General features: G+C 44.7%; 2 protein-coding genes across 2 annotated transcripts in view; both read right to left on the bottom strand.

Moving 5' to 3' along the window:
* Positions 1-144: 144 nt before the first annotated feature.
* Positions 145-23,128, bottom strand: part of LOC119456161 (cytochrome P450 3A8-like) — an 82,963-nt gene continuing 59,979 nt past the window's right edge. Inside the window, exon 14 of the mRNA XM_049669574.1 lies at positions 145-374. Within this exon, the coding sequence (XP_049525531.1) occupies positions 297-374 (78 nt within the window). The 3' untranslated portion in view covers positions 145-296. The remainder of the gene's footprint in view (positions 375-23,128) is intronic.
* LOC125946422 (cytochrome P450 3A41-like) overlaps positions 1,647-23,128 on the bottom strand; it is a 41,882-nt gene continuing 20,400 nt past the window's right edge. Inside the window, exons 5-14 of the mRNA XM_049669576.1 lie at positions 22,101-22,217; positions 19,315-19,403; positions 17,706-17,851; positions 16,295-16,410; positions 16,077-16,221; positions 9,318-9,478; positions 7,148-7,239; positions 4,552-4,695; positions 2,500-2,662; positions 1,647-1,828 (exon numbers count right to left, since the gene is read on the bottom strand). Coding sequence (XP_049525533.1) covers positions 1,751-1,828; positions 2,500-2,662; positions 4,552-4,695; positions 7,148-7,239; positions 9,318-9,478; positions 16,077-16,221; positions 16,295-16,410; positions 17,706-17,851; positions 19,315-19,403; positions 22,101-22,217 — 1,251 coding nt within the window. The 3' untranslated portion in view covers positions 1,647-1,750. The remainder of the gene's footprint in view (positions 1,829-2,499; positions 2,663-4,551; positions 4,696-7,147; positions 7,240-9,317; positions 9,479-16,076; positions 16,222-16,294; positions 16,411-17,705; positions 17,852-19,314; positions 19,404-22,100; positions 22,218-23,128) is intronic.

Genomic DNA, 23,128 nt, shown 5'->3' with positions numbered 1-23,128 from the left:
CTCCGTCGCAGCCGTACGTGTGTGTAACCTCATAATTGAGAAATACTCTAATGAACCCGCTGCATAACCCAGTGATAAACATCGGGGCCACACGTTTCAGCTTCGCTGGTTAACCATGTTCACGGAGTGGAAGGGCCAACGAACTTTTTGTTATTCGCCATATTGGTGCCAGTGAAAATATAAACGCACGTGAGTAACTATATAGTTTTTTTTTTTTTTTTTATGAGATGCCTCTCTTCTGCAAATAGGTGCACTGAAGACGAAGTCTTGCTGATGTAGTCACTCGAACATGGTTGTTACGTTCTTTTCCGGATTCCCAGTGTGATGTCCTTTGCGGTGAGCAGCCTAAACCCACTGTTGAATTCCAGGGGAACCTACCAAGAGCGAAAACAAACAAAAATAAACAAACTGTTCAGACTTTGATAGCTTACGGCGACATCGAATAATCTGCAAACTTATGCGGCGATTTACAAGAAGGGTCAAGTATGCAGGACGCTATACATTAGCATTTAGGAATACGCTGCCTAACACAGTACAAATTTTTTTTCGTGGGCGTTGGCACAGCCGTTCGACCTGCACGGGATTTATATCAGGCGATGACTGGTGCTTATCAAAATAACACGTTTACAAGGAGAACGGTTGTGTGTGCTACCAAAGTTACGTCGGCATGATTTACTTTCACGACTCCACGCGGCAGCCGTGCAGCTATGAACCGCCCTGTTGTTTTGCATACTGCCGACTATGGTTGTCACCCAGTGCACCATACCGTTTCCTTATTTGTTTTTTGTTTTTTTAACTATGTCACACGAAGAGTTTGTGAGCTGTTGATTTGCCTGTTTACATTGTGCTTTTTCTATTGCTTCTTTTTCTTTCTTCTACCTGTGCACTACCGATCACTTGGCTTAGCATGTGCTACAATGGGTGACATTATATTTTCCGTTGGTAGTGTGTCCAAACGTCACCAAGCACACAGAGCTATTTTAGCATTTTTTAAGGCGACAAATTCAGACTCCCGATTAGAGCCTACCATTTCGCTCTATCTAATCTTGTGATAATTTGTAGACCATTTGGCGGGCGTTAAGTTCCGCTTTAGGTGTGTGTGACGCACATCCAGGTTGTTCTGCAGCCCCAGCCCCGCACAGTTAATGTCTCTTCTGTTCTTCGCTCAGTATTCTTTTTCTGTGTACCTTTTCTCTTGTAGAGCCGGCAAGCGTGGACCCCTCCTGGTAGCAGTTACCAGCTCGATCTCATTCTCTTCTCTGGGATTGTATTTATGTGTGCAAATCAAATAATATTATAAACTAATAATCATAATGATAATTTACCTGGCATGAGAAAAGCAATCGTACTTTGTAAGAAATCAAGATTCTTCACTAAAATGAGCGCCAGCGCATTTAAAGGCACTGCTACGTTACACGAAAGAGACCACATTTCGCTGCAGAGTGGGCACTGTGTGAAGCTCTACGTGTCCATGCTTGACAAGGGAGGAAGGACATTGAAATATTGGATATGAAGAGGAGGGAACAAGAAAAGATAGCAAGAATTTGCTCGTAAACGCGAGAAAACGTACAACAACTCTTGTATAGGTTGTCATCTTTTTGGACCAATGGCTTCGTGTTTCACAAATAATATTCACTGCGCAACTTGAAAACTGCAGTGTTTTACTGCCCACATCATGGATGGAGCCTTTGGCAAAGCCAGTTGTTCTCCATTCTCAAAATGTAAATCGCTTGAGGAAGAAAGTCAATTGCTAGCCCCGTTCCCGGATTCCTAGTGTGATGCCCTTGGCTGTCAGGACGCTGAATCCATTCTGGAATTCCAGAGGCACCTGAAGTACAAGGCCAAGTAGCATTAGCTTACTTTCTAAAAACAAAGCGATTGGGCAGGATAGGTTATGCAGAAACGACAGAAGTGAAGCGTGACGAAGCACATCATTACTCCACGCTCCCGGATGCTAACTTTGAATTTGAAGAATCTAAAGTGAACCAAAGGATAATCTTTAGGCACTGCTTAAGCAGTTACCCATAAGTTGTGAAGAAGTTGTAGCCTGTAATACAACTTGTTCACGACGTATAAGTAACTGTACGTGTTTCACTAATGCCTAAAGCTTATGCTTCATTATTCTCCATGATACATACAAGCTGCAGTGTGAATGGCGAGCAGTGTTGGTAGGACATTAAAGTAACCTGTAATGAATCGCGCGATGCCTGTGGCGTCCCGGTTCGAATCCTTACTTGTCATTAGTCTACTTCGGTGATATTAGATGCCCTAGTGCCAGATGTATTGAAATGGTGCTTCAAACTCTACCGCCCACGATAGGTGGCGCTAGGGCGGAGCGATTACGAGCAGCTCTTGCAAGGCTATAGGTCCGCCTGCAGCAAGCAACACCCCTCCTGGTCCTCATCTTCCTGAGATACTTTCCTGCGACGCGCACTCAGTGCAGCCGCTGAACGCTGCAACGCGCTAGGCCCCCGAGTTCACGCAAGCACTGGAACTCACTTTTGTCTTTTCAGTCCGAACCACCTTCACGTTGCGGATGGTGTACAGAATGGACAGCTTCACGGCTTGCAGGCCGAATCTCATGCCGATGCAGTTGCGGGGCCCGGCTCCAAATGGCAGGTACGTGTAAGGTTGTATGGACTCTACGTTCTCCTCGCTGAACCTGCAAGAAATTGAATAGCCATGTTGCTCCCATGTCCTCCGCTGCAGCCATGCACGCCTTTATAGGGGGGATGTCCAGATGTCGCGACGCCCCCCCCCCCCCCTCCCTAAAATCTGTCTGCCCAGCGCCAGCGTACATGTGACAAGCTCATGCAGTCCTTCCTCCCAGCTGTTACTGTTCTTTTGCTCTGGAGAGAGAGGGAAGGTTTCATAGGTATTCAAGAGAAAACGACAAAATGTGTCTGTTCCTTTTATATCCAGCCAGACATGACATAGAGCTGCACTACTGCTGTCTCTGTGTGCCTCAGGGTACAATTTGCGCCAGGGCCTGCTCAGAAGTAAAGCGGCATGCTTGAAAAGGGCAGGCTTCTTGCTTCAAAAAGAAATGCGTCGTTAGCTCTCTTGAACGCGAATAAATTTATTATCGTTTTTTTTATTATTAATAATATATTAATATTATTATTATTATTATTATTATTATTATTATTATTATTATTATTATTATTATTATTATTATTATTATTATTATTATGTTACCTCATTTATATATTATCACGCAGTTAACTTTTTCTATCTCATTCACTATGTAATGACGAGTGATTTAAATCCTATTCAATACCTCATAGGATTTTAACAGCGAAGCTGTTCTAGCTAACCATGAAAAGTGCCGCCTGCGGCCGCAAAACCTCGCCGAGCTAAGACATCACTGCGTTGCCTAGCAACGACCTCGCGGAGCGGCATGTGCCCCGCCTCCTCTCCGTGCCGTGCACATGTTGCCTTGACATGGGACGTTAAGGAGAGGGAAGGAGAGCATTCGCGCGGCGCGCGCAATGCTTGGGAGACGGAAAGAGAAAATGAGAGCGATATAGAAAGAGAAAGAAATTGTAGCAGCACCAAAGAGGTAACGCGCCGAGCTGCTGCCGACGCCGCCCGCGTTTCCCCGTTTCCCGCGTTCGCACCGGGGAAACGTGGGCGGCGTCGGCAGCAGCTCGGAGACACTGCGCGCAACCGGTTTCCGCCACCGCGCCGAGATCTGCACGTGTGCCGTGATAACGACTGGATCTGCGCATGCGCTGACCTTGAGGATAACTTGGTAGTACTTAGCCTTGCCCAAAAGCCAGGACTAGCTGTAGGTGCCCATCAGCTCCGCTGTCTCTTTAGCATTGATCCTCCAGTGCAAGCTACGCTAGTTTTTTTGTTTTTTTTTCGTTGCTGATGTTGCGGGGTCCTGTCGCACAATCCTCTCTGTGACCTTGACATACCCGATATTTCAATACACACTCTTTTTTTCTTTCTTTCTGCAATATACAGACTGAAGGTGGCAATAAAGTTATTAATATTGTTGCTATTATTATTATTATTATTATTATTATTATATTGCTCAACTTCCCTTCTACTCTTGCTTATGTATGCATTTTGCGCCTACGGTTACATGTATGTTACATGTATGTACACTTTTCTTTTCAAGATTGTTATTTTTTGTTCATTCTTTTTTTCTACTGATATTTCCCTGGTGTATTTCTTTTCCTGTGCATACATGCGCCAGCACTTGGACCACATGGTTCTTCCTGGGCACGACAAATAAATGATTGATTATTATTATTATTATTATTAGTAGTAGTAGTAGAAGTAGTAGTAGTAGTAGTAGTAGTAGTAGTAGTAGTAGTAGTAGTAGTAGTAGTAGTAGTAGTAGTATTCATCCTAAGCATCCGTGCAGTGCTCATAGTCATCATCTATCAATATCTCAAAGTCAGACCTCAACCCCTTGAAAAAAAAATCGGGATCTGCGCCTGTCCACACCTAGCACAACAAGCACAATTGGCTACTACCTCAGCGTCATCATTAGGGACGCAATAGCTTCAAGAGTTTGCAAAATTTTCTTTGGTTTACCTTTCTGGATCAAACTTCCAAGGATCAGGAAAGTACTGTGGGTCGTAGTGCATGGAGTAGACGGGAATGGCTACCAGCTCGCCCTTCTTCACCTTCACTCCCGTGTCTCCGAGAACGTAGTCTTCATATGGTGATCGCTCAATGCTGGAAATAAGTGCCCAACAAATGTCAGATTTCAGTGGTACGTCTTGTGGACATTAACCCACCCCCTAACCTTGCTTTCTTAACATTTGTCTGACTCTATGTTCTGCATTCCATATCAAGGCCCCGATTTGACATTCTTGCAACCATTGGTGCCATAGGCGTGATCAGGACGTTTGATCAGGGGGGCCAAACTATTTTTTAGCGTCCCCCCCCCCCCCCCCAATACGTCTATCAACATTCTTCGCGTGCTATACCCACTGATATAATTCGCGGACACTCCAGGAGATATGAAATGCCAACATAGAATATATTGTCACGTGGTAGTGACATTTCCTCGCTGCAATATTATTTATTCTTTATTCAAAATTCGCTTATCACACCTCTGGATTGCAATGCACTAGGCTGCTTGGCAATGTGTATTTTGTCCACAGCCTAATTTAAACAACCTGCAACCACGCACCAGGCCCTATAAATACATAATACAAAGAAACAATATTATTGACTTTCTCTTTTTGTACAAGTAAATCCGCAATGTATTGACTGTCGCGCAGTCATAAATGTATAGGTTCCCATTGAGAACACTCTTTAGCGCAAAGAAGGAAAATTATTAAGTTACATCTGTCTAGGATTATATTTTTTCTCGTGAAGCTTGTCATATAGGGCACAGATGCTTAACTATAAAAGCGCGGAGGCCTTTCCTAGAAATTAAACATCATCTGCACAAAAAATCTTCCATTGTGCTTTTTCTATGCAACAGACATTAACAGCCAAGGTGTGTTAGTAAACACAGATAATATGTTTGTACGGTACATTGCTTACGGGTTGGGCTGAGCAACAATACTTCCCGAATCTATCATGATACAGATACAAGATACTGGGCCGGCAAGTATTTGAGATACAGATACAAGATACTGGCAGATCAAGTGTAACGGGTACGATACTTGCCACTTGTATAATCAAATACTTCGATACATCAGTTATTTTTCTCATTATGGCACCGCAATATACAGGGTGTTGCATTTTAGCTGAACCAAATTTTAAAAATTGCCTATGGCAGATAGCACAATTACAATCTTTGATCTAAGCTACTCGATGAGGCGGCCATTACTTCCACGTGAAATCAAAAGGCTTAAATGAATCATTAACATAATTACGCTAACTATCTTTTCATTTTATTATTTTACGACACATCTTTCAATCCATAGAATTATTGCCGCTGAGTTCAGAAGGCGTATGCACTTGGAATGAATTCTCAGGACTGAACAAGTTTCGAGATATTAACTTTGAAAGTGTCCGACGAAATGCATGGGCGTTAAAGGTAACGATGCGGGTCACCGTCGTCATCTTCTATCACACGGTAACGATCCTTTAGTAGGAAGAGAGAAAAAGAAGGGAAAGAAAGACGAGGAGGTTAGCCAGTGTAAATACCGGCTGGCTACCCTGTACTGGGGAAAAGGGGTAAAGGGAATAAAAGGTGATAAAAGAAAAAAACATTGAGTAAGACAATTCGCGCAATAACGCGACCCTACGCGCGAATTTCCTACCTTTAGTAGGAACTGGCACCGCTGCGCTCCGCGTATTCCTTTCTTGGCTAGTTCCCCATAGTGGTTAGGAGACACATACGTGACAGGCAACAACAACAGCAACAACACTCGCGACGCCAAATCATGTGCGTATAAAAGGAGGTGTACCACCACCATCATGTGTCAAAAGGAATGCCGTAGAAGTTTACAACATGCACGACGACATGCGGGTGAATACCTAAGCGAAAACATTTCACCAAAGCGACTACAATGCTTTCGCATTCCCACCTGTAAGCAGTCCTCAATGGGTCTGCCGATTTTCTTTTTTTTTAACTGTGTACTCGTTTGCACGTGTTCTCAATTTTCCCAATATGAGCTTCAGTGCTTAATTTTTATATTACACAATGAATAGGTTTATCGTGATTGACAGAAGTAAAATTGTTTATAAACAATACATCACGCTATGAAGGTTTCATTTTTATGCCTCGTTAGAGGACAGTAGATGTAAAGCATCAAGTTACTTAAAGACGTAGAAACGCCAGAAAGTTAAAAGAACAAGCTTGGTCACATATCCCACCGCTATGTTTCAATTGAGGTGCTCGTATTTTTATTATCATTATCATGACAACGACAAAATGAGTTTCTCCCAATGCGCAAAGCTCGTGTAAATATGAGTGTTAAAGCTCGGGGTGGAGCAATATGCGCCGCTGATCATGATCTTGCAAAAAGTGCATCTTGATTTGAGTTTGTACCCGTCAAAAGAAGAAACGCTAGATCATGATATAACAATAGATAATGTTCCATCTAAAAAAGCCGGCCGACTGTCAGGTGCGGAGCTCAGCTCTTCAGCAGAAACTTCCAGTAAATTTGATCTGCAATTATCTGCATTCATTCGATTTGCAACGAGACAGTTCAGTGAATGTTCTTACCGTGGCACTATAGGGTACATTCGAAGAGACTCGGAGACAACACAGTGCAGGTACTTGAGCTTTGTGACGACGTCCAGGCTTGGGTGTTCTCCCTGATACAATACAGAAAAGAACAGCGTATCATTGAAGGCAAGCCAGAGCTATTGCCAACTTAAAATTTCTTGATGTCCTTCCCAAATGCTTAGACTTGCACTTTTATGAATGTCGTAAAATTTGACTGTCGGAACTTAGACAACAGCAATGTGGACGTCGTGCAAACCGTTCTTCTTTCACTCGATTTAATATTGACGACAACTCTGCTGCGTTCTGGTCGCTCAGTCAGCTAAGGCGTTGGGCTGCTGCGCATGAGATCGCGGGATCGAATCCCAGCCTAGGCGGTCGCATTTCAATGGTGACGAAATGCAAAAACGCCCGTGTGCTTGCGCTGTAGTGCACGTTAAAGAACCCTAGGTAGTCAAAATTATTCCGGGGCCCTCCAATACGGCGCGCCTCATAATCAGAACTGGTTTTGACACGTAAAAACCAGGTGGTGGTGAAACTCTGCCGCGTTCCTTCCTAAATTGTATGCTCTCTGAAACGAAGTGTACTAGTTAACATCCTACTATTCGTTCGTCGCTGACATGACACATAAATTTTCCGAACTTGATGAATGGTTCGACAACGACATTAGCTATACTAAGCGGCCATAAAAGCTCCCCGTATAGCTCAGCTATACTAAACACTCTTAATAAGTGAATAGCTACGAATAGCTACAAATAAATGAATAGCTAATAAGTGAATAAAATCACGTGTGGCGTATACCCGCATTGGATATGCGGGTATGAGCCAGGGATATGGGGGAATTATCAGAAACTCCTGAAAATCGCTTCCGAAACGAAGGTCTGGTACCAGCGCAGCGCAAGAGAGGACACCACCACCCCACAAGCTGCTCGATTCCTCCTCCCTCGATTCCTCCTCCTCAACAGCACAACAATAATATAAGGGAAACACCGGCGCGTCACTGCTTCGCACTTCCCCAGGTTTCACGTTAGTGGAGATGCATTAGCACTGGATTTGAACTACACAAGCGCTGAACTTGAGAAGGATTGGAGCTACATTAAGCCCGAAATTGGAGAAGGGTTTTAACTACACAAGCGCAGTATTTTTAACCTCTGACCTATTAGTCATGTTATTCATACATTTGTACCCTTCCATGCCAATTTTGGTATATACCAAGTGAATGAGACGCGAGTTCTCGGCAGATCTTGTTTTTGAGCGTGACCCCGACGACATGACATCACATTAGACGCCGACAGCATGGGCCCCTAAAGTGCTTCGCACTTAAAAAGAATAATCGTCGGCCCTTCCCCTCCATGAAGATGCATGACAAGCGAAGCCTGTCCCTTTGCATACCTAACCGTCCCCTTCGCCATCAACTTTATGTTTACTGGAATGTTCCCTTGTAATTAGCGAGATGGCTCCGCTGCGTCACGCGATCTGATGACGTGAGTACAATGTGCACTGATTTGCTGCTCTATACACCCTCTCACCTTGTTTCTCTTCTCGGTTTTCTCGGTTAACAGTGCTGAACGCAGGCAGTTTTTCCTTGATTAAAGATTCCTTACACGTACCGCAAACTTTAAGTTCACCAAGGCCTTCTCCACTAGTAGCCTAATGTTCATTTAACATTTCCAAGGCATTGTGGCGCAGTTCGTCGGAGCGGATCACACTGATGAAGGACAAGTTGTCGAACCACAAACGCTTGCGTTCGATGTCTCGAGTTTGCTCGGCGGCGTAGTTAGCAGCGCCCGCCCGCCATTGCCGCTTGCGATTCTACAAAATGAAATTGCTTCAAAAGTAAATCTGTCCGTCACGTAAGACAATGGATGGCTTATACTCCCTTAAGCAATGGCCGTAAACGCGGCCTCCCATTACGACGACAGAAGAGAAGTGAAATTATACGCTGCAATCATGAGCGGCAATGGAGCCAGCGGTAGAAGAAGACGATGACGAACGCGGGAGCAATGTCACGAGCGCGTTCGCGTGGTTGCGCGGGGGCGCCAACGTGCCACCTGTGGAAGAAGACGACGCTCGAGCCATTGCTGATGATGAAAGTTTCTGTGAACAGACACGGGCGTTCAGGCTAGTCATAGACAAGTTTTGCTTGTAAAATGGAACTCGGACTGCTTACGTGAACTTTGAAACACTCGTCCACTTCCTCCCTCAGCTTCTCCTGCACGTCGGGATGGATTGCTAACAAGTACAGTGTGTACGAGATGACAGTTGAGGTTGTGTCTTGGCCAGTAATGAAGAACAGGACGCACTGCGCCATTGATTCGTCCTCCGTCAATGCTGCAAGAAAGAAATTACGTCGACAGTGTCATGTATATGGTATCGTGAATAACCATAACTAAAAACAAATTACAAGTAGTGAGAAGCATACAGGACAAACGTTGAACCCATCTGTAAACAACATATCTGATACTGGTTGACTGTGCTCTTTCACTCAATATAACTGACTCATTAGCTATAGGCCATATTTTTTACCTGAAGGAGACTGTGTAAGCAGACTTACTGCTTTCGGCTCGGTTCATAGCGTGAGCACAGTGACTGTTGCTTAGGAAGACTAAGGGGATACATTAAATTTATTCATACGTAAAAATTTTTCTTTGAGAACTCTATTTTGGTTAATTTCACGATAATAGGTTAATTGCTACAAGATAAAATGATGACCAAACTGCCATTTCTTTAATTTCGCGCCGGAAAACCCAGCGCGAAAGTGTCAGTGCGACGTCACGCATTTATAAGTATTTTTCGAGCGACGCTTGTATTGCCTCTCTCGCGCCGTCGGTGTGTCTGTCGTCGTACGCGAAAAACCAAGTCCTCCTCAACCGCAGCTGGCGCGCCGGAAACTGTCTGCTCCCGCAAGTGGCGCGCCGGATCGCGCCGCTCTCCCAGCCAATCAGAAGCACTCCCTCCCTCCGGAGAAGGAAAAGGAGGGTTCGCTCGCTCCGCGCACGCCGTTTGTCAAGCAGGGGGTAGACAGTGGGACTAGTTTCGGTATGGGCAATAAAGCGTTGCCATGACACTGGTAGCCAAAGGAAAATTCAGTAACATTTTCATATAAGCGCTCTATCTTTTCAACCTACTAGCAAAAAGATAAAGGGATGTAATTATGGGTAGAAATAAAATGTGTTTCTGGCTTTCTTCTTTTTTTTTTGCATGCTATATCTTTATTTAGTCGCTTCCCTTGTTTCGCCAACGGGCGGCGCTTTCGCTCTTATCGCTGCGGCTGCCATTTCGTTCCTCTGCTCCTGCCGCTCTCTGCACCTCTGCACACGTGCACGCCTTTGCCTTCTACTGTGCGCTGCAAGATTTTGTTTCTGTATCGGCCAGTGTTCCAGCGATGTACGAAAAACAGAAGAAATGCCACATGATGATCTCCGTCGCTCTGTGGCGGGCCAACAGGGGAAGGGACAGCAGGGCTTCTTTTTAACCGCTTCCAAGTGAATGAAAGGTAAGCACGCTTTTTATGCAGTTGTTATGTAGCGAATAGCCGCTAACCTTATCGAAACAGCTATAAGACGAAAGGCAGGGCATTCCGTACGCGGTACATTTCTCTGTGGTGTGCAAATACATTGAAGCTACCTATCGACAACCACTTCTGAGACGAGTGAGTGCTAGCTGACCCACTGACGGAAATTGCGTTTCGTTATATCTCGGCGACTGCTGTTCTTGTTATGAAAAAAAAAAAACCTGTTAACTTATCGTTGCTGAAGATGCTCGAATGCTTGCTGCACGGACGAGAGGGTTAAGTTACAGAACAACGTGCTTGCCTGTTCTTGGTTAGACATTGCAAGTCGCCTAGAGCTTCACAAGGTGCATGAACCAACTTAAGGGCGCTGCTCTAGTGCATAAAGCATTCCAAGAGCTGTTTTCTTCGCGTTGTCTCCTACGGCGCCGGGTTCATTTTACGTTGCGCAACGAAATGTGTGTCGCCAAAGAAACGATAAAAAAGAAAACGCCTGTTTGTCTGTTATTCTTTATCGAATACTCATTTGCGACGTGGGACGTTCGCGGTTGTTAACTGAGAACTAAGCAGACGAGCATATTTTGTTCAGAACGAGCGAATTTACTTTCGTGTCAAGTCGCGATGGCGCGCAATGCGTACGAGGGTGCTTACGCCGGCGTTTAGCGAACCACGCGCTCCGGTGTTACCGCAAAGTATTCCTCCCCCCGTGCAAAACAAATTCTTCTAGGGTAGGAAATGCTCATAGACCGTTGACCAGTGGCTTGCAAGTTTCGGAAGATCGTCTTCCAGTTATAGGCATTCTGCAGAACTAGGAAGACAAGGAGTGTACATAAAGGTTGAACAAAATAATGCGTCAGTGCCTTATAGATAGTTTATATGTGACGTCACGGAGCCATCTCTCACCGCGCTGGTATCCAAAAATGGCGACTACGATGACGTCGGTTGAACGTTTTATCACGCACACAATGTTTAGCTTTTTGACAGCGATTGTTTTTCACCGGTTTATCACTGTTATCGCTCTGACGTTCGACACAAGACGCGCATGTCGTTGCTGTCATGTTTCTTGCTTACGCCGCTTCTCGACCTGCTAGTACCCAAACATGGCGTCGTGATGACGTCCGTGCAACCTATCCATTAATAAGAAATTCAGAGATCATGATAATTTAGCTGTAAGAAACATATCAGTGTTTTCAGACAACTGTTGAGAAAGCAGCAATTCCAAACCTGTTACTTCAAAATATTAGCAGTAATATGAGAATTTGGACTGTTACATTTTTGTGCAAATTTTTAGCATACATCCCACAACAAAATATAATATTTGATGTAATTGAAAGCACTGTTTTGCGGAAAGAGTGCTGAAAGTTGTTCCTGCAATTGCATTGTGTGTAAGCCTAAAACGTAATACCACATACCACAGCTCCAGCACGGACATCTCCACCTCGTCTTTGTTTTGTGAAATGAGCTGTCTTCAGTCCTTCAGCCGGTCGCACTTAATGATAATTGTTTTAACAGCGAAGCTGTTTAAGCCAGCCGTAATTTGTGGTGCGTAGCAAGAAACTACTAAGAAAGAAAAGAAACTTTCTTGCCGAGGCCGGATTCGAACCCGCGTAGCCCAGGTCCCAAAGCGAGCGTCGTCTACCATTACAATATATAGGCTATACAGCCACGCCTGCAGAGCATGCATTTGTTGTTGTTGTTGCCTCAAAACATGGCTCGTACCCACAGGGGGGATTGGCCACATAGCATTTATGCGAACCATATGATTGCGTTCGAGCGTCGTCGTCTTCGTGCACAACTGACGCGTTCGTACGGCCGTACTCTGTGATGATGATGATAAGTGGTTCTTGAGGGAAAGGGAAAGGTTGGCGCTATCCTCTGTGAGGTCAAGAGGTTTTGCGTGCTATGAGAGCGAGAGAGAGACGCATTCATCGAGCGGGTCTCCTGGAACGCGGTGTCGGCATTGAAACGCGGTGTCGGTGTAGCAAGCTGCGCTATGCAACGCGCAGTGACGGCCGTAAGTCCGGGACGCGCGAAAAGAAATTATCGTCGTCATGAGTAACAAGATGAAAAGTTAGTGTGCACTTTCTGGAAAATGCTGGGCTGCGATCGCCCAGCTTCGCTGTTTCAAGCGTTGCGCGGCCGAGTGCAAGATTATTTGCATGAGTAATCACAGATAACTGTTGCGACAAATGATTTGCGTTGGTAGGATTGTCTCACACAAAGTAAAAAAAAAAAAACATGACTTTTGGTATTCAGAAATTGTAAGAAGCTTTATGTATATGCGCCTATAGAATGTGCAGTTTGTACATTAGATACGAGATACTCAGGTCTGCGATATTCTTTTATGTATTCTATCTCTTGCTGAACCAAAGTTGCTAATAAAATTGCAAAATAAAGCCCATTTCATTGCCTGGTATTGTCCTGCCGAAACGTAGTAGCCACGCGCTGTGGCATGCTGGCTCACGTTTCATAACGGAAAAGGTAAAGAGAGAGAAAGTGCAAGGAGAGGAAAGGCAGGGAGGTCAACCAGACGAGCGTCCGGTTTGCTACCTACACTAGGAGTAAGGGAAATGGGGAAAAGAAAGAGGAAAACAGGGAGAGGGTGAGTACACGTGAGACGATGTACAGGGACACTATAAGCGGTCTCTTAAACCGGTGCACTTCAAGTATAGTGTACTAGTGCGCGAATCGCTTTTTGTGCCAGTGACGGGTGCAGTCACGGTCCCAGTATTTTTGACTCAGAGAACGGTCTCGAGTCCAGTCGGTTTAAAGCTCTCCTGAGGGAGAGGCGTTGTACATCGTAGCAAGGACAGATACATAATAGGTGCTCGATGGTTTCCTCGCCCCTACAGGCGTCGCACATCGGGCTCTCGGCCATTCCTATACGATATGAGTAAGCGTTCGTGAACGCCACTCCCAGCCACAAGTGGCACAGTAAGGTTGTTTCGCAGCAGGAAAGGCTAGATGGTTGTTGTAGCAAGGGGTCCAACTTCTACAATCGGCAACTGAAGGCACTTGAACTCCAGAAAGCTTGTGACTTTTTGCGTGCAAGCAGATGAAATTCCCTGGTAGTGTCCGTCCTCGCCAAAGGTATTGGACGCGTCTGGGTGTTTTCGTGGGCAGACCGGGCCGCCCTGTCAGCAAAGCCGTTGCCGACGATGCCACAGTGAGCAGGAATCCACCAGAATCATATGACCCTGTTTCCACAGCATAGTGGTGTACCTCCCTGATGTCTGGTATCATCTGTGTCGTAAGTTTTGTGATGTAAGGCAGACTTCGTACTGTGAAGAGCTGCCTTAGAATCACAAAATATGACCCATTTCTGTGCCGGCTCTTCGGTGACGTAGGTCACAGCTGCATGGAGGGCTGCAAGTTCTGCCGACGTAGATGAAGTCATATGTGACAATTTGAATTTAACTGTAACATGCTTGGCCGGAACGACGAATGCGGCAGTGTAGCCCGTAGGTGAGGTCGAATCGTCGGTATATATATGTATCCAGTCATCATATGTTTGAGGCGCGCTGCTGGAGTTTGAACATGAACTACACACGCAAAAGAAAATGGTCTTACAAAAAAAAGACGCTGAAAATGACAGTTGTTAAAATAATGCAGACTGTGGCGGCAAACGGAACTCGTGCTAGTTTCCTCTTGCGTCTGCCGAGAAGATCGCACACTCGTCTAGCGCGTTGCAGAGAAGCGGATTGGCCGTCTCCCCCTCGCGCATCAGCAAAACCGTTGCCATAACAGCGGGCTTAATTTTTTTCTTACTTTTTTTTTCTCAGAAACATGGCCTACCAAGCGCCAGGGGAGAAACTAGCGCTCGTGACGCAACTTCCGTTTACCTGGGGGGTATACCAGCTGACATAGCCGTTGTTCAAGGCCAGCTGCGCTATGGGGAGGCCGCGCTTGGTCTTCCTTCAAAAAACGGCCTTCAAAGAATGTGTCTGAAACGCTCAAAAAACTCACCAACCCCTCCCTAGGGTTGGACAAGCTTCGCGTGCATCCCTGTTTGTGGTAGGGGAGGAGTTCTAAGTTTTTTGTTTTGTTTTTTTGTATTTTGGCCATTGTGACCAGGTATTTAAGTTGTCAGAATGTGTTCTACGTTCAGTCCTTGGTTCCTTTAGAATACCTTGCGGTCCATATTTAGCGATAGAAAATTAACTACAGGCCAAGAAGCAGACGCCGTCAGAATACGCGACGTAACGTTGAGTTAGAGCGAGAACTTCATGGTGGTGTCTCCACCCATCTAGCATTTTTGCGTCATTTCTCGATTATCGAGCTTCCACTCACCTGCGGCAAAAATGCTCTCTTTTAGTATTTTACAAACGTTATCTATTACAGGTCAACCTATTTCGCTCTTTAGCGTCCCCCTGAAGTAAGTAGCACCCAACGCATATAAAGTAGTAAGGGGCTGAACAACATAAACGGCGAAAATCTCGCTGTTAATTATGTTATTCACGCGCTCCAAACAGATCATTGTACCTACATCTTTATTAACAGTAACTTTGTTGTCTCCTGTTTTCTTGTAATGGTCCCTGTTCTATATTTGTGCTGCAGAGTCTCTATTAAAACACAGGTTGTTTTCTACAGTTAAAGGGGCCCGAAGCACTTTTTATCGATGTAGAGAAATGCGTTTGCAGTTACACTAGACTATTTAATAACTACTTTGCAGCAAAAGTACTTTAACTCATCTCTGTAACGCATTCAGGTCCTAACAGTTTCAATGTGTTCAGCATAACTGGAATTGTTGGCTGTCAAAGATCGCTTGTGAACTCTATGCGGTGCTCCCGCTCCTTTTTCAGTGCCATGCACGGCGAAAGCTACCTCGATGCGAGATTTACCCAGAACGTTTCGCCTACAGAACGTCAAATTTGTTTTTGGATGTTCACGTAAGGCTCATTTACACTAACAACAATGATAAGCAGTGTGGTCAAAGTTTCATTCCTACGCAGGCAGGCGCAGCCGAGCGTTGGCAGACGATAGTCAGCGATAGATTGATAGTCGTACTTCCGGAAGTACGTAATTCTTATCCCAATTTGAAACGCAGATTTTCGCTCACTTGTGCCTGTTTATTAAATTGCGTCAATAAATACACACAACCATTGTAGGAACAAGCGCAGTGATCCAAATACCCCTCTTCATTGATGTCAGCTATTGGCCAACAGAAGCCGCGTATGGGAATCTGCTTTATGACGGAATATAGCCGCAAGAAAAGAGTGAGGAGCAGGCTTGTGTTAAAAAGTGTATGATTGAGAAAAAGGTGACTTCACGCTCCGCTTGCGAGCTCCACGAGCCGCGCACGACTGCGAAATATGACTGAGATGTTCACGGCAGCGTATGTTATACGCGCACTGTGTTTTTTCACCAAGCCCGAGGTTTGGTTCAGGACCATTTTAAAACAAACTAAAATCGCCTTACTCTTGTTGGACGAAAACGAAGTATCTGGCTTCACGTCTGAGCCGAGGTTGAAGAGCTGATTGTCACGATCAGTGGTATTTTCTGAAGTAGACGCAAGATTCCCTTCCTGGGCATCCATCATCAACTGCAGAAAGTCTTCGTGGCGCTAATGAACAGAAAGGCGGCAAATGGCAAGCACGCAATGATTTCTTTCTGGACGCCGAGGAAACGCCACTCACCGATTGTTTGTCCTGTCGGCCCTTAATGATGTTCTGACATATCTGCTTGAAGTACAGAAAGACGTCCGGGTTGAAGGGTCGAAGTCTAAGCATCTTTGCGAGTGCCGGGAATACGACTGAAATGTAGATGTAAAAATTCAGGTTTGCTAGAGAGCAGGAATAACGATTCTTTTTTTTTTGTTATACGCAGAAAAGAAAAAGCGGAATAACAGACACTGATATTTATACGCATTGTTGCTGTTCCAGGTGTCAGCAAACATTTAGAGCAAAGTAGTCCGTAAGAATAGACAAGGACGTTAGACAAACAGCTAAAAAGAAATTTTGGATATTGTACTCACTACTTATCTTGAATTGTTTGTTTGTTTGTTTGTTCGTTTGTTTGTTTGTTTGTTTGTTTGTTTGTTTGTTTGTTTGTTTGTTTGTTTGTTTGTTTGTTTGTTTGTTTGTTTGTTTGTTTGTGTGACGGTACTCCTCGCCCAACAAATTTTCTTAACACTATTGATGGGTGAGTGGCCATACTATTGTTTTCGCCATCGAGGATGAATACGTCACAGAGAACAATCAGCAGGTGGGTAGGGTGGGTAGGGTCAATCAAGTTATCTTAACTCTTCCTCCTCACATTTTGTACGTGTAGTAGGAAATATACGTAACTTAGGTTAAACCTATGTTAAGGCTATTTTAATGCTGTTAACTATCAAAAACTGCATAACGTGGAAAACGTTTATCCAGATTTTCTGTGTACTTCAAACCGAACGATACATGCATCCTCGTCGCCGCAAAGGAGTGCCACAGAGTCATTCGTCCTGCCTCGAAAGTAACACGCACGCACGCGCACGCACACGCACACGCGCACACACGCACACACACACACACACACACCGAAAACTCGATGAGCGGGAAAACATTTGTTCAAATTTGGATATATTTACTTCAAACCCAACGATGTGTGCAACCATGTCTCATCGTCGTAGTGCACATGTGCGCATGCGTGCATGCTGGCGTGCGTGCGGCATATTGGCGAAATGCCGGCTTCTAAAGTTGACGTTCTGCGAGGCATCGGCGGCTGAAACGATGTTTCACATCCGCCGCCATGGCGGTGAGGAGCGGCTCTTACCGGCAGCAGATTTTGTCTTTGCGTCCACTTTCATTACCCCTTTTCTTCCTCATTATTTCTTCTTATAAATTAAAAGAACAGTTCATTTCACTTATTCTTTTCTGTGAATTATTGTCTGACGGCTTCATTTGATTGTTGATTTGACTTGATGCCTATTTACGTCGCAATCATAACTTATCCAAGCTGCTTTTAACCCATTCTGAGATTATTCTTGAGTTCAATGCATGCCGGTCAGAAGTATGCGCACATCAAACTGCACGCCCAACACCAGTGACGTAGTTATAATACACCACTCACACAACAGGAAAAGGCCTGGTGGGATGCGTCCAGAGAAGGCCTTCCTTGATTTGGTGACGAATTCGTTCGTCTGGTCAGAGTGAGAGTCCAGCCTTATTGCGAAAGCGCACCTCGCAATGACATCCAGGGTGTAGTTACCAAAGAACCTACGCAGGGGGTTTGAAACGAACAAGCCGACGATAGTTCTTAAAAAGGGCCCCTCACCAGGTCTGGCCATTTCGAACTGATAAGCGCAGTGTATACAAAGCGCGCTAGCGATCGTGCCTGCAAAGTATTACATCGCTACGCACCGCGAAAAGCGCCTAAATTTCAAAGAAAACACCCTTCGCCCTACCGAGGGCCACGCTCTCAGCCAGTGAGTCGACGTCAATCGCGCAAGTGCGCCTACGCAGTTTGCCGTGCTGTGACGTCACTAAGAATGCCACGTGACTTTGCGAATTATTCAAGGCAACAGCAGTTATCTGTTAGATCTGCTTCAATAGACGAATGAAAGGTTAGAGAAATAATAAAATGTCTGTGTATCTGTGTTTTACTTCGTACCGTAGAAAGAGAGATGCACTTCCTCTTCATATGCTTGTTCCATGTCGTGCAGTCGCGCGTGCGGAGATCGAAACTATGTCATTGACTATCGTGTTCCAGCGCGCGATCGAGAGAGAGAGAGAGAGAGGCTATTCATTAGAAAAACAGATATCTTAACCGGCACGTATACAACCGCTGGCATGCTACTCTGCATGAGGATGGGGAATGTGGTTAAAATATTTCAGAGGAGAATGAAGTAAGAAAGAGAGAAAGAATGAAAATAAATATGAAATGCGCAAAGAACCTGATACTAATATTTACAGGTGAGATGGCGGTTAAATATAGGCTTTTTTATGCGAAATGGTGAAAGCTTTCCGATTAGACCAATTCCTGACAGGTAGTTGCACAATACATCCAAAACCCGCCGCCATTTTGAAGTGCTGGGCATTGAATCTAAGATGCTGGGCAACGTTAACGGATTGTGGAAAATCATGTTCATTTGTCACTCAAGAAATGCTGCGCTATCCCTTTGAGTCTGCCTCAGTGCTCGTGTAGCACTGACTCATACAGCTGGTCAGGTGTTCTCGTGCACAGCGCGCAAAATCGTTCGCTGCGCGAAACCAGACGAACGGCAACAGCGCGCGCGCGCGATACAGTCAGCGGAAGTTCGCCGCGTAGCAAGAGAGCGGGAAAAAACAAAATTAGGAAGGCGGGGTCCGTGACACATGCGTCACGCGATCCTCCAGCTCCAGTATGGGAGAACGCAGGGAAGGAATTTCGCTTGCACAGGCTTAACGGGGCAAGTGTAGAAAGTGTGTATGTTGCTGGTGATACTTGCCTCCTGAAATCAGGAGTTCGCGTCACTGAATTATTTCTGTCTCGGGTATTAATGAACCAATTTGAAACGTTCTTGCCGTAGAACACTCCCTATAGGGCACGTTACAACTTGCAGCCTATAATCAAAATTTGCTATGTGGTCCGGCGAGGGGCCCTTTAATAAGGTACAGCGTAAAATACTGGGAAATGTGTGCGAGCTCACGCTGGCTCCAGTGAATCATTTGTTTTATTCTGAGAACGTGAAGACACTTACTGTTTGACATCTATGTCTTCTTCATCGGAAGCAGCCTCTTTCAGGTGTTCCGCAGTCGTTACTGCGCACTCCTCGATCAAATGATTCATCTGCGTTCATTAATAAATACGGAATACAAGGTCTCTCAAGAAGAAAAACATCCTAAGGCGATTAAAGTGATTGTGTTAAATGCATTCGAAAAAGTTAAGAGCGCATGCAAATGCAGCAAATGTTGTTCGCAAATACGTTTAGTTCACTTGGCAACTTCTTAAGTTTATAACCAAGGAAAACACTGTATTCCAAGAAGTGAAAGTGCACATGAAAAAGGTCCTTTATAAAAGCCGTCTTATGCTCTGTGCATTTCATTGTCAAGTTCCGACTTGATTAGTTTGTAGGCTTCAGCAATTAAAAAACTTACAAAAATCCCTAACAAGCTGTTATAAGGTAACTTGCGAAATAAGTTAACCTCTCCGAGTATATGAAGTCTGTATGTGGTGCTTGCCTCACGGTATGATTCAAGCTGGTTAAAAGTTTGCGTGATGATTGTAGCAATTGTAACAAATGTGTTTGTGTTGCGCAGTCATCTCCCATTCCTGGAGAGAATGACCTCGTGATACCATGGTGGACACAAATTCATTACATGAAAGGAAACGAGGCGAAACTTTGGACCATATTCTAAACCCGTAAGTGCACTTCTCCACACACCTCTTGACAGCTTTCAGACCGCATGTCTAAGCTTTCACAGAGCCGCTAGCAGGAACACAGCCATTTTGGTTAGGGCAAGTAAGGTATGCAGGCAAGCCTATTTACAGAATTTAAATATATCGTATAGTATTAACAAGTCTACCAAGCTAGCCCAGCCGGTAGCAACATCATCACTCCCGCCATCACCGTGAGCCTTTTGGTAAAGTGAAAACTCGAAAACCCCGAGAACCTGTAAGTGGCACACTTTTTAATCCAAGAAGTGAAATATTTTTGCGCATGCGTATTTCAGTAAAATAAATTTGAACAATATGTTCTGTCAGAACCGGAATTCTAGGAACACTGCAGCTTCAGAAATGTACCATGCTTTTGCTTACTCCGAGCCTTATTGTTACCGTCAGTTGCACGTCTGATATTGAGTGTTCAGGTCATCCTGATGAAAACGAGTGCGTTATATGTTTTAGTGTAGTTGCTGCGTCGACGTCTACATACTTATTCAATGTCATCTCGGAAAAATGGAAAAGCCCCAAGTACATATTGAAGAGAAACATTTTGAATGCACATATTGCTAACAAACAACACCGTTAGGAGTCAGTGATTGTGGTAAATGTAACAAGTCTTGCTCTAAAGCGTTATTTTCATCTGTCATCATTCAAAATTAGTGGCGGTTTGTTGAAGGTAAGTACACCACAAAATCGTAACGTTAGAGTGTCACTTTAGCTCTTTAGTGGTGGTATCAAGCAGCGACCGCGTATGGGTAATGCTAAGGTTTACTTTTTTCTGTTGTTCATTACTGGAAGGAAATTCAAGATTACAATATCGATTTTCTTGCATATTTCTAGTAAGGAAGCAAAGAAAAGCATCCTTACTGCGGATCTTTACCTATACGTCCACCATAAAGGAGCCGGCAAGTTTTCATTCATTATAAGAAACATTCATCTTTGCTGGTGGTATTTGCACTCAAGCCCTCAATTATTTGTCGATTGTGGCTTGACTTCCATAATATTTAAACAAGCTCTTCGGCGCTCATTGTGGAAACAAAAAAGTCCAGGGCGTCTGCTAATTCGCCACGCGAGTGCTTTTTCTTTTTTTTTTACATTTATTGTTAGTTCCAATACACCAGAAAATATTATGTACTTAGTCTTTTTTTTTTCTTATCTAGCTTAGTCACGTTCCTTTGTTCACACGACTGAATGAATATGTTTAAGATATATATTGCATCCGCCCTATACCTTCAGAGTAGTAACACCTGACACTACATTTTTGCACCTTCTCTTTGCGTTATAATTTGTAAAGAGAAGTGACGGCAAATATAAAAAAGAAAGCTGTATTCTCAAGTTTCCGCCGATATTAATTTCATGGACGGTAGGTTTTGTCTCAGTTTGCTCGAAACATTCACTAAACTAAGGTTTCTGACACATATCACATGATGCGCTCGCATGCATTGCTATCTATTTAGCAATGGTTAGATTGAATTCCTTCTTGCCACGTAGAATTTATTACCGTGTTTAAATAGTGTTAAGAAACGCCTACTGCTGTGCTACTTCGGCTGTGTTCTAATACTCTCCGTAGATGTCTAAATAGACAGCGAAGCGGACAGCGGCCATTCTCGCTCCAATTCTGGCGAAGCCGGCGAACGTGATAGCTTCGCGAGGACAGGTTGACGTCAAACACGATGCAGTCTACTTTGCTGCACACACAAGATTGTCATTGAGCAGAATACTTTGAAACTCGACGGGAATGTCTGCTGCACGCAAGAAGACGCTGTCACGCTTTCGTATACCCTCAAGGTAAACTACGTTTTGCGTTTCATAGGTTCGCACACGAACAGCGTTAAACCTCAGACCGACAATATGTGCTTTTCCTAGCTATATATATATATATATTTTTTTTGTCAACGCGAGGTGACGTCACGTTGCAGAGACGTTTCCCAAAGGCCTTCTATTACTTTCTGTGTGTACTGTCTTCCTACTTAGGGTTATATGGAGACCGACTTCAATGCTGGCCATTATTCGAACACAACCTTGCTGCGTCAGTTCAGATGATGTCGTCATAAAACCTCAGCGTGCACAATGTTCCAACGTGATAGAAACAACACTGATCACCTTTCGCAGCTTCCCCGTAGAGAACGCTGGACTCACAACTTGTCGAATCTTCCTCCACTTTTCAACAGGAGCGCTGTTCATCATGTTTTCCAGCAAAGGTTCGTAAAACGTGAACGCCTGTAAAATAAAATGTTATGGATAAAACCACGAAAAATAACGTTTTTGTCGCATTAAGAGAGTACATCTCGACATATTTTCTCACCATACACAGTTTGAAGCGGCACTGCAGCACCTCATCTAGTACCAGGGCTGGGCAGTATCAGAGAGAGAGAGAGATAAATGAGATGCGAAAGGCAGGGAGGTTAACCGGAAGGTAGATATCCATTTTGCTACCCTACACTGGGGAAAGGGTAAAGGGAGACAGAAAGATAAAGAAAAATACACACACTTGGAGAGGGAGATTAAAAAAAAAAGAAAAACACACACAAAGGCACTCAGGAGCGTCACAGTCGTTCAAACAGGTCACTTGACCTGAGGAACTTCAGTAGCGCCCTCGTCGCCTTCTGCTGTGAAGACCGTATGAGCCGCATTCTAAAATCGTCTGCTCAGAAAGCGGACGGTCGTTGAGGCGTGCCAACTCCATTACGAGCGACTGTCTCTCGGAGGTGTAGTGGGGGACAATGACACAGGACATGTTGGACTGTTTCCTCACTGCCGCAAGTATCACAGGCAGCGCTGTCAGCTATTCCGATGCGACAAGCAAAAGCATTCGTGAAGGATACTCCAAGCCACAGTCGGCAGAAAGCAGTTGTCTCGATTCGAGGAAGTCCAGATGGAATGCGTAGTCGGAGGGATGGGTCCAGGCGCTGCAGCCGAGTATGTTGGAAACCAAGTGTGTTCCGCATGGCTCGTGTGACATCACGCGCGATTGTGCGAAGCTTTGTTGCTGCATCGGCTCTTGATAACCGGATGGATTCCTTCACGGCATTTTTCTGAGCCTTCCTCGCAGCTTCATCGGCCTGTTCGTTGCCCATGATGTCGCAGTGGCCTGGGGGCCACTGAAACGTGATGTCATGTCCTTTTTCTGC

Source organism: Dermacentor silvarum, chromosome 6, assembly GCF_013339745.2.
Source record: "Dermacentor silvarum isolate Dsil-2018 chromosome 6, BIME_Dsil_1.4, whole genome shotgun sequence".
Lineage (NCBI taxonomy): Eukaryota > Metazoa > Arthropoda > Arachnida > Ixodida > Ixodidae > Dermacentor > Dermacentor silvarum.
This window is presented reverse-complemented; position numbering and strand designations above follow the sequence as displayed.